Source organism: Hyla sarda, chromosome 3 (genome assembly GCF_029499605.1).
Source record: "Hyla sarda isolate aHylSar1 chromosome 3, aHylSar1.hap1, whole genome shotgun sequence".
NCBI lineage: Eukaryota > Metazoa > Chordata > Amphibia > Anura > Hylidae > Hyla > Hyla sarda.
This window is the reverse complement of record NC_079191.1, coordinates 101,428,734-101,441,553: the sequence shown is the minus strand read 5'-3', so window position 1 is coordinate 101,441,553 and position 12,820 is coordinate 101,428,734. Positions and strand designations below refer to the sequence as shown.

The following is a 12,820-nucleotide window of genomic DNA, read 5'->3' as shown; positions in this document are numbered from 1 at the left end:
TATGAGGGCTGCGGTGTAGACAGTACAGTACTGCCATATAGTGTATGAGGGCTGCAGTGTAGACAGTACAGTGCTGCCATATAGTGTATGAGGGCTGCGGTGTAGACAGTACAGTGCTGCCATATACTGTATGAGGGCTGCAGTGTAGACAGTACAGTGCTGCCATATACTGTATGAGGGCTGCAGTGTAGACAATACAGTGCTGCCATATACTGTATGAGGGCTGCAGTGTAGACAGTACAGTGCTGCCATATACTGTATGAGGGCTGCGGTGTAGACAGTACAGTGCTGCCATATACTGTATGAGGGCTGCAGTGTAGACAGTACAGTGCTGCCATATACTGTATGAGGGCTGCAGTGTAGACAGTACAGTGCTGCCATATACTGTATGAGGGCTGCAGTGTAGACAGTACAGTGCTGCCATATACTGTATGAGAGCTGCAGTGTAGACAGTACAGTGCTGCCATATACTGTATGAGGGCTGCAGTGTAGACAGTACAGTACTGCCATATACTGTATGAGGGCTGCAGTGTAGACAGTACAGTGCTGCCATATACTGTATGAGGGCTGCAGTGTAGACAGTACAGTGATGCCATATAGTGTATGAGGGCTGCAGTGTAGACAGTACAGTGCTGCCATATAGTGTATGAGGGCTGCAGTGTAGACAGTACAGTGCTGCCATATACTGCATGAGGGCTGCAGTGTAGACAGTACAGTGCTGCCATATACTGTATGAGGGCTGCAATGTAGACAGTACAGTGCTGCCATATAGTGTATGAGGGCTGCAGTGTAGACAGTACAGTGCTGCCATATAGTGTATGAGGGCTGCAGTGTAGACAGTACAGTGCTGCCATATACTGTATGAGGGCTGCAGTGTAGACAGTACAGTGCTGCCATATACTGTATGAGGGCTGCAGTGTAGACAGTACAGTGCTGCCATATACTGTATGAGGGCTGCAGTGTAGACAGTACAGTGATGCCATATACTGTATGAGGGCTGCAGTGTAGACAGTACAGTGCTGCCATATACTGTATGAGGGCTGCAGTGTAGACAGTACAGTGCTGCCATATACTGTATGAGGGCTGCAGTGTAGACAGTACAGTGCTGCCATATACTGTATGAGGGCTGCAGTGTAGACAGTACAGTGCTGCCATATACTGTATGAGGGCTGCAGTGTAGACAGTACAGTGCTGCCATATACTGTATGAGGGCTGCAGTGTAGACAGTACTGTGCTGCCATATACTGTATGAGGGCTGCAGTGTAGACAGTACAGTGATGGCATATACTGTATGAGGGCTGCAGTGTAGACAATACAGTGCTGCCATATACTGTATGAGGGCTGCAGTGTAGACAGTACAGTGCTGCCATATACTATATGAGGGCTGCAGTGTAGACAGTACAGTGCTGCCATATACTGTATGAGGGCTGCAGTGTAGACAGTACAGTGCTGCCATATACTGTATGAGGGCTGCAGTGTAGACAGTACAGTGCTGCCATATACTGTATGAGGGCTGCAGTGTAGACAGTACAGTGCTGCCATATACTGTATGAGGGCTGCAGTGTAGACAGTACAGTGCTGCCATATACTATATGAGGGCTGCAGTGTAGACAGTACTGTGCTGCCATATACTGTATGAGGGCTGCAGTGTAGACAGTACAGTGCTGCCATATAGTGTATGAGGGCTGCAGTGTAGACAGTACAGTGCTGCCATATACTGTATGAGGGCTGCAGTGTAGACAGTACAGTGCTGCCATATACTGTATGAGGGCTGCAGTGTAGACAGTACAGTGCTGCCATATACTGTATGAGGGCTGCAGTGTAGACAGTACTGTGCTGCCATATACTGTATGAGGGCTGCAGTGTAGACAGTACAGTGATGCCATATACTGTATGAGGGCTGCAGTGTAGACAGTACAGTGCTGCCATATACTGTATGAGGGCTGCAGTGTAGACAGTACAGTGCTGCCATATACTGTATGAGGGCTGCAGTGTAGACAGTACAGTGCTGCCATATACTGTATGAGGGCTGCAGTGTAGACAATACAGTGCTGCCATATACTGTATGAGGGCTGCAGTGTAGACAGTACAGTGCTGCCATATACTGTATGAGGGCTGCAGTGTAGACAGTACAGTGCTGCCATATACTGTATGAGGGCTGCAGTGTAGACAGTAATGTGCTGCCATATACTGTATGAGGGCTGCAGTGTAGACAGTACAGTACTGCCATATACTGTATGAGGGCTGCAGTGTAGACAGTACAGTGCTGCCATATACTGTATGAGGGCTGCAGTGTAGACAGTACAGTGCTGCCATATACTGTATGAGGGCTGCAGTGTAGACAGTACAGTGCTGCCATATACTGTATGAGGGCTGCAGTGTAGACAGTACAGTGCTGCCATATACTGTATGAGGGCTGCAGTGTAGACAGTACTGTGCTGCCATATACTGTATGAGGGCTGCAGTGTAGACAGTACAGTGATGCCATATACTGTATGAGGGCTGCAGTGTAGACAGTACAGTGCTGCCATATACTGTATGAGGGCTGCAGTGTAGACAGTACAGTGCTGCCATATACTGTATGAGGGCTGCAGTGTAGACAGTACAGTGCTGCCATATACTGTATGAGGGCTGCAGTGTAGACAGTACAGTGCTGCCATATACTGTATGAGGGCTGCAGTGTAGACAGTACAGTGATGCCATATACTGTATGAGGGCTGCAGTGTAGACAGTACAGTGCTGCCATATACTGTATGAGGGCTGCAGTGTAGACAGTACAGTGCTGCCATATACTGTATGAGGGCTGCAGTGTAGACAGTACAGTGCTGCCATATACTGTATGAGGGCTGCAGTGTAGACAGTACAGTGCTGCCATATACTGTATGAGGGCTGCAGTGTAGACAGTACTGTGCTGCCATATACTGTATGAGGGCTGCAGTGTAGACAGTACAGTGCTGCCATATAGTGTATGAGGGCTGCAGTGTAGACAGTACAGTGCTGCCATATACTGTATGAGGGCTGCAGTGTAGACAGTACAGTGCTGCCATATACTGTATGAGGGCTGCAGTGTAGACAGTACAGTGCTGCCATATAGTGTATGAGGGCTGCAGTGTAGACAGTACAGTGCTGCCATATACTGTATGAGGGCTGCAGTGTAGACAGTACAGTGCTGCCATATACTGTATGAGGGCTGCAGTGTAGACAGTACAGTGCTGCCATATAGTGAATGAGGGCTGCAGTGTAGACAGTACAGTGCTGCCATATACTGTATGAGGGCTGCAGTGTAGACAGTACAGTGCTGCCATATAGTGTATGAGGGCTGCAGTGTAGACAGTACAGTGCTGCCATATACTGTATGAGGGCTGCAGTGTAGACAGTACAGTGCTGCCATATACTGTATGAGGGCTGCAGTGTAGACAGTACAGTGCTGCCATTTACTGTATGAGGGCTGCAGTGTAGACAGTACAGTGCTGCCATATACTGTATGAGGGCTGCAGTGTAGACAGTACAGTGCTGCCATATACTGTATGAGGGCTGCAGTGTAGACAGTACTGTGCTGCCATATACTGTATGAGGGCTGCAGTGTAGACAGTACAGTGATGCCATATACTGTATGAGGGCTGCAGTGTAGACAGTACAGTGCTGCCATATACTGTATGAGGGCTGCAGTGTAGACAGAACAGTGCTGCCATATACTGTATGAGGGCTGCAGTGTAGACAGTACAGTGCTGCCATATAGTGTATGAGGGCTGCAGTGTAGACAGTACAGTGCTGCCATATACTGTATGAGGGCTGCAGTGTAGACAGTACAGTGCTGCCATATACTGTATGAGGGCTGCAGTGTAGACAGTACAGTGCTGCCATATACTGTATGAGGGCTGCAGTGTAGACAGTACAGTGCTGCCATATAGTGTATGAGGGCTGCAGTGTAGACAGTACAGTGCTGCCATATAGTGTATGAGGGCTGCAGTGTAGACAGTACAGTGCTGCCATATACTGTATGAGGGCTGCAGTGTAGACAGTACAGTGCTGCCATATAGTGTATGAGGGCTGCGGTGTAGACAGTACAGTGCTGCCATATACTGTATCAGGGCTGCAGTGTAGACAGTACAGTGCTGCCATATACTGTATGAGGGCTGCAGTGTAGACAGAACAGTGCTGCCATATACTGTATGACTGTAATAAGGCTGCAGAGTAGACGGGCACAGTGCTGCCATATAGTGTACTACCGTAGCTGAGTACCCGGCGTTGCCCGGTTTTTCCTTCCTAAATCAACAAGGGAGGAAGCTTTTGACTTCATATCCCGTCCTCATATTTTGCTGTCCTATCCCAACCCCATATGCTATCCTCATATCCCGTCCTCATATCCCGTCATCATATCTCGACCTCATATCCTGACCTCCTATCCTGTCCTCATATCTCGACCTCATATGCCATTCTCATATTCCGACCTCCTATCCCGACCTCCTATCCTGACCTCCTATCCTGACCTCCTATCCCGACCTCCTATCCCGACCCCATTTCCCGTCCTCCTATTTTGACCTCATATCTCCACCTCATATCCCGACCTCATATCCCGTTCTCACACCCCGTCCTCACATCCTGACCTCCTATTCCATCCTCCTATTTTGACCTCATATCTCGACCTCATATCCAGATCTCCTCACATCCTGTCCTCACATGCCGTCCTCACATCCTGTCCTCACATCCCGACCTCACATGCCGACCTTATATCCTGACCTCATATCCCAACATCATACACTGTCCTTATATCCCGTCCTCACATCCCGTCCTCATATCCCGACCTTATATCCCATCCTCATATCCCGACCTCATATCCCGTCCTTATGTCCCATCCTCATATCCTGTCCTCAGGTGGGACTGATTTGTGATGAAGATATTGTAAGCTGAAAATAGAAGGGGATGTGGCTTTGTGGGACTGGGGGTGATTTGCAAGCCAGACCGATGCACAAAAAGGGTCGATAATAAAAGGGGTGGAGCTTAAACAGTGGGCATGTCTTTGTGAGATGGGGTGTGGCTTGCAAGCCGAATTGACACATTCACCAGGAGATGCAGAGCGGAGCTTGTGGAGTAAGGTACTGGAAGTCCCATATACTTGCATGGGACTTGAAACAAAAAATATTTTTTTATATAAGGGTGTAGGTAAGGGTTAATGTAACTATCATATATTATATCATATATTATCATATGTGTACTAGTGTTGGGCGCGAATATTCGCATTTCAAATTTTTATTGCGAATATCGCAAATTCGCTAATATTACGAATTGCAAATATTCGCTTTTATTCCGCATTTGCGCATATTCGCATATACGCATTGTTACGCCGAGCGCTCCGGGTCCCCGCTCCTCCCCGGAGCGCTCACGGCGTCTCTCTCCCTGCAGCGCCCCGGTCAGTCCCGCTGACCGGGAGCGCTGCACTGTCATGGCCGTTGGGGATGCGATTCGCACAGCGGGACGCGCCCGCTCGCGAATCGCATCCCAGGTCACTTACCTGTCCCGGTCCCCGGCTGTCATGCTCTGGCGCGCGCGGCTCCGCTCTCTAGGGCGCGCGCGCGCCAGCTCTCTAGATTTAAAGGGCCAGTGCACCAATGATGGTGCCTGGTCCAATCTTCCCAATTAGCTTGATTAGTTTCCACCTGTGCACTCCCTACTTATACCTCACTTCCCCTGCACTCCCCTGCCGGATCTTGTTGCCCTTGTGCCTAGTGAAAGCGTTCCCTTGTTTGTTCCTAGCCCGTGTTCCAGACCTCCTGCCGTTGCCCCTGACTACGACCCTTGCTGCCTGCCCTGACCTTCTGCTACGTCCGACCTTGCTCTTGCCTTATCCCTTGTACCATGCCTATCTCAGCAGTCAGAGAGGTTGAGCCGTTGCCGGTGGATACGACCTGGTTGCTACCGCCGCTGCAAGACCATCCCGCTTTGCGGCGGGCTCTGGTGAAAACCAGTAGCTACTTAGAACCGGTCCACCGACACGGTCCTCGCCAAACCCTCTCTGACACAGAGGATCCACCTCCAGCCTGCCGATCCGTGACACGCATATTCACATGTGTGCATATTTGCATATGTAAATATTCGCATATTCCTTCTTTTCACTTGTGGGCCAATTAGAATGATGCAAATACACTTGTCAGAGTTTATCAACAACATCCCTAGCAACCAATAGTAAAGTTGCCCACCCCCTCACTGTTTTCTTCCTCCAATATCCCGTCCTCCTGTCTCGACCTCCTATATCGACCTCCTATCCCGTGCTCCTGTCCCGTCCTCATATCCCGACCTCCTATCCCAACCTCCTATACCGACCCCCTATCCCGTCCTCATATCCCGAACTGTAATATGTGTACCAGGTATTGAAATATCTCCAGCCGTATGGAAGTTATGTGAGAACATACATTTCCCATTGATTTGCATGGGACTTTAAACAAAAACCCTGACCCTGGCAAATGGGGTAGTTAAGGGTTAAATTACCTATCCTATATTTTAAGTGGACATATAAGTAACATGTGACCAAGTATTATCGAAATATCTCCAGACGTTTGGAAGTTATGCAGTAACATATTTCCCATAGACTTGTATGGGACTTTAAACAAAAACCCCAACCCTGGCAAATGGGGGTGAGTAAGGGTTAAATCACCTATCCTATGTTTGTTGTTGACATATAAGTAACATGTGTGCCAAGTTTCATGTTAATATCTTTAGCCGTTTGGACGTGATGCTGGAACATACACACATACATACATACACACACATACACACACACACACACACACACATACACACACACACATACACACACACACATACACACACACACATACACACACACAAACACACACATACACACACACACATACACACACACATAGACACACACATACACACAACACACACACATACACACATATACATACACACATATACATACACACACACACATACATACACACACACATACGGCACACACACACACATACACAAACACACATACACACACATACACACACACACACATACATACACACACATATACATACACACACACACACACATATACACACACACATACATACATACACACATTTATACACTCACATACATACACACACATTAAGTTTTATATATATAGATGATTGTATATGATGCAGAGTAGACGGGCACGGTGCTACCATACAGAGTAGACAGGCACAGTGCTACCATACAGTGTAGACGGGCACAGTGCTGCCATACAGAGTAGACGGGCACAGTGCTGCCATACAGACAGTGTAGACGGGCACAGTGCTGCCATACAGAGTAGACGGGCACAGTGCTACCATACAGACAGTGTAGACGGGCACAGTGCTGCCATACAGAGTAGACGAGCACAGTGCTACCATAAAGAGTAGACGGGCACAGTGCTACCATACAGTGTAGACGGGCACAGTGCTGCCATACAGAGTAGACGGGCACAGTGCTGCCATACAGTGTAGATGGGCACAGTGCTACCATACAGAGTAGACGGGCACAGTGCTGCCATACAGTGTAGACGGACACAGTGCTACCATACAGAGTAGACGGGCACAGTGCTACCATACAGTGTAGACGGGCACAGTGCTACCATACAGAGTAGACAGGCACAGTGCTACCATACAGTGTAGACGGGAACGGTGCTGTGATACAGTGTAGAGGGGCACAGTGCTGCAATACAGTGTAGACAGGCACGGTGCTGCCATACAGTGTAGACGGGCACAGTGCTACCATACAGTGTAGACAGGCACAGTGCTGCCATACAGTGTAGACGGGCACAGTGCTACCATACAGTGTAGACGGGCACAGTGCTACCATACAGTGTAGACAGGCATGGTGCTGCCATACAGTGTAGACGGGCACAGTGCTGCCATACAGTGTAGACGGGCACGGTGCTAACATACAGAGTAGTCGGGCACGGTGCTACCATACAGTGTAGACGGGCACAGTGCTGCCATACAGTGTAGACGGGCACAGTGCTGCCATACAGTGTAGACGGGCACGGTGCTAACATACAGAGTAGTCGGGCATGGTGCTACCATACAGTGTAGACGGGCACAGTGCTACCATACAGTGTAGACGGGCACAGTGCTGTCATACAGTGTAGATGGGCACAGTGCTGCCATACAGTGTAGACGGGCACAGTGCTGCCATACAGTGTAGACGGGCACAGTGCTGCCATACAGGGTAGACGGGCACAGTGCTGCCATACAGAGTAGACAGGCACAGTGCTACCATACAGAGTAGACGGGCACAGTGCTACCATATAGTGTAGACGGGCACAGTGTTGCCATACAGAGTAGACGGGCACAGTGCTACCATACAGTGTAGATGGGCACAGTGCTACCATACAGAGTAGACGGGCACAGTGCTACCATACAGTGTAAACGGGCACAGTGCTACCATACAGAGTATACGGGCACAGTGCTACCATACAGTGTAGACGGGCACAGTGCTACCATACAGAGTAGACAGGCACAGTGCTACCATACAGTGTAGACGGGAACGGTGCTGTGATACAGTGTAGACGGGCACAGTGCTGCCATACAGTGTAGACAGGCACAGTGCTACCATACAGTGTAGACAGGCACAGTGCTGCCATACAGTGTAGATGGGCACAGTGCTACCATACAGTGTAGACGGGCACAGTGCTACCATACAGTGTAGACAGGCACGGTGCTGCCATACAGTGTAGACGGGCACAGTGCTGCCATACAGTGTAGACGGGCACGGTGCTAACATACAGAGTAGTCGGGCACGGTGCTACCATACAGTGTAGACGGGCACAGTGCTGCCATACAGTGTAGACGGGCACAGTGCTGCCATACAGTGTAGACGGGCACGGTGCTAACATACAGAGTAGTCGGGCACAGTGCTACCAGTGTAGACGGGCACAGTGCTACCATACAGTGTAGACGGGCACAGTGCTGTCATACAGTGTAGACGGGCACAGTGCTGCCATACAGTGTAGACGGGCACAGTGCTGCCATACAGTGTAGACGGGCACAGTGCTGCCATACAGTGTAGACGGGCACAGTGCTGCCATACAGTGTAGACGGGCACAGTGCTGCCATACAGTGTAGACGGGCACAGTGCTGCCATACAGTGTAGACGGGCACAGTGCTACCATACAGAGTAGACGGGCACAGTGCTACCATACAGTGTAGACGGGCACAGTGCTACTATACAGTGTAGACGGGCACAGTGCTACCATACAGAGTAGACGGGCACAGTGCTGCCATACAGAGTAGACGGGCACAGTGCTGCCATACAGTGTAGACGGGCACAGTGCTACCATACAGAGTAGACGGGCACGGTGCTACCATACAATGTAGACAGGCACGGTGCTGCCATACAGAGTAGACGGGCACAGTGCTGCCATACAGTGTAGACGGGCACAATGCTACCATACAGTGTAGACGGGCACAGTGCTACCATACAGTGTAGACGGGCACGGTGCTACCATACAGAGTAGACGGGCACAGTGCTGCCATACAGTGTAGACGGGCACGGTGCTAACATACAGTGTAGACGGGCACAGTGCTACCATACAGTGTAGACGGGCACAGTGCTGCCATACAGTGTAGACGGGCACAGTGCTACCATACAGTGTAGACGGGCACAGTGCTACCATACAGTGTAGACGGGCACAGTGCTACCATACAGTGTAGACGGGCACGGTGCTACCATACAGTGTAGACGGGCACGGTGCTGCCATACAGTGTAGACGGGCACAGTGCTGCCATACAGTGTAGACGGGCACGGTGCTAACATACAGAGTAGTCGGGCACGGTGCTACCATACAGTGTAGACGGGCACAGTGCTACCATACAGTGTAGACGGGCACAGTGCTGCCATACAGTGTAGACGGGCACAGTGCTGCCATACAGTGTAGACGGGCACAGTGCTGCCATACAGTGTAGAGTGGCACAGTGCTGCCATACAGTGTAGACGGGCACAGTGCTGCCATACAGTGTAGACGGGCACAGTGCTGCCATACAGTGTAGACGGGCACAGTGCTGCCATACAGTGTAGACGGGCACAGTGCTACCATACAGAGTAGACGGGCACAGTGCTACCATACAGTGTAGACGGGCACAGTGCTACTATACAGTGTAGACGGGCACAGTGCTACCATACAGAGTAGACGGGCACAGTGCTGCCATACAGAGTAGACGGGCACAGTGCTGCCATACAGTGTAGACGGGCACAGTGCTACCATACAGAGTAGACGGGCACGGTGCTACCATACAGTGTAGACAGGCACGGTGCTGCCATACAGAGTAGACGGGCACAGTGCTGCCATACAGTGTAGACGGGCACAATGCTACCATACAGTGTAGACGGGCACGGTGCTACCATACAGAGTAGACGGGCACAGTGCTGCCATACAGTGTAGACGGGCACGGTGCTACCATACAGTGTAGACGGGCACAGTGCTACCATACAGTGTAGACGGGCACAGTGCTGCCATACAGTGTAGACGGGCACAGTGCTACCATACAGTGTAGACGGGCACGGTGCTACCATACAGTGTAGACGGGCACGGTGCTGCCATACAGAGTAGACGGGCACAGTGCTACCATACAGTGTAGACGGGCACGGTGCTGCCATACAGAGTAGACGGGCACAGTGCTATCATACAGTGTAGACGGGCACGGTGCTGCCATACAGAGTAGACGGGCACAGTGCTGCCATACAGTGTAGACGGGCACGGTGCTACCATACAGAGTAGACGGGCACAGTGCTACCATACAGTGTAGACGGGCACAGTGCTACCATACAGTGTAGACGGGCACGGTGCTACCATACAGTGTAGACGGGCACAGTGCTGCCATACAGAGTAGACGGGCACAGTGCTGCCATACAGAGTAGACGGGCACAGTGCTACCATACAGTGTAGACGGGCACGGTGCTACCATACAGAGTAGACGGGCACAGTGCTGTCATACAGTTTAGACGGGCACAGTGCTACCATACAGAGTAGACGGGCACAGTGCTACCATACAGTGTAGACGGGCACAGTGCTACCATACAGAGTAGACGGGCACAGTGCTACCATACAGAGTAGACGGGCACAGTGCTACCATACAGTGTAGACGGGCACAGTGCTGCCATACAGTGTAGACGGGCACAGTGCTGCCATACAGAGTAGACGGGCACAGTGCTACCATACAGTGTAGACGGGCACAGTGCTACCATACAGAGTAGACGGGCACAGTGCTACCATACAGAGTAGACGGGCACAGTGCTACCATACAGTGTAGACGGGCACAGTGCTGCCATACAGTGTAGACGGGCACAGTGCTGCCATACAGTGTAGACGGGCACAGTGCTGCCATACAGTGTAGACGGGCACAGTGCTGCCATACAGTGTAGACGGGCACAGTGCTACCATACAGTGTAGACGGGCACAGTGCTGCCATACAGTGTAGACGGGCACAGTGCTGCCATACAGAGTAGACGGGCACAGTGCTATCATACAGTGTAGACGGGCACAGTGCTACCATACAGTGTAGACGGGCACAGTACTACCATACAGAGTAGACGGGCACAGTGCTACCATACAGAGTAGACGGGCACAGTGCTACCATACAGTGTAGACGGGCACAGTGCTACCATACAGTGTAGACGGGCACAGTGCTGCCATACAGTGTAGACGGGCACAGTGCTGCCATACAGTGTAGACGGGCACAGTGCTGCCATACAGTGTAGACGGGCACAGTGCTGCCATACAGTGTAGACGGGCACAGTGCTACCATACAGTGTAGACGGGCACAGTGCTGCCATACAGTGTAGACGGGCACAGTGCTGCCATACAGAGTAGACGGGCACAGTGCTATCATACAGTGTAGACGGGCACAGTGCTACCATACAGTGTAGACGGGCACAGTACTACCATACAGAGTAGACGGGCACAGTGCTACCATACAGAGTAGACGGGCACAGTGCTACCATACAGTGTAGACGGGCACAGTGCTACCATACAGTGTAGACGGGCACAGTGCTGCCATACAGTGTAGACGGGCACAGTACTGCCATACAGAGTAGACGGGCACAGTGCTACCATACAGTGTAGACGGGCACAGTGCTACCATACAGTGTAGACGGGCACAGTGCTACCATACAGAGTAGACGGGCACAGTGCTACCATACAGTGTAGACGGGCACAGTGCTGCCATACAGAGTAGACGGGCACAGTGCTGCCATACAGTGTAGACGGGCACAGTGCTACCATACAGAGTAGACGGGCACAGTGCTACCATACAGTGTAGACGGGCACAGTGCTACCATACAGTGTAGACGGGCACAGTGCTGCCATACAGTGTAGACGGGCACAGGACATGTGGTGACCCCACAGACACTTACCCTGCGCTGCTCCCTGCTCACTGCCCTGGAGGCGCTGTACCGGATCTCCGCCGCCGTCCCCGGCTTCAGGAGGCTCTTGGTAAATCTCCGAGCGGGCTCCATCACAGACATCACCGGGGGAAGGAGCAGCGGGCACTGACGGGTCACAGAGGCCGGGGATGCCGCACACCCGCTCACCTCCTCCGCTCTGATACTTGAGGAAGCGGAACTCACTTTCTTCCTCCTTATGTGACTTGATACAAAGTTCAGAGTTGTCCTCCAGCTGAGTGTGCACTGCAAGGACTCACACACCCGGCGGTCCCTGGGGATCCCCGAGCAAAAATACACAACTTTCCCAGCAGGTTTTAGGGAAGTGAAATGAATCCAGCATGTGCTGCTGGAATGTGCACAGCTACAATGGTAAGAAACAGAACTATTACAGATAAAACAC

At 51.1% G+C, this 12,820-nt stretch overlaps 1 protein-coding gene across 1 annotated transcript in view; it reads right to left on the bottom strand.

Annotated features, from left to right (window-relative positions):
* The window catches only part of DOCK10 (dedicator of cytokinesis 10), a 431,686-nt gene extending 419,148 nt beyond the window's left edge, over nucleotides 1–12,538 (bottom strand). Inside the window, exon 1 of the mRNA XM_056564788.1 lies at nucleotides 12,391–12,538. Coding sequence (XP_056420763.1) covers nucleotides 12,391–12,501 — 111 coding nt within the window. The 5' untranslated portion in view covers nucleotides 12,502–12,538. The remainder of the gene's footprint in view (nucleotides 1–12,390) is intronic.
* Between the last annotated feature and the right edge of the window lie 282 nt (nucleotides 12,539–12,820).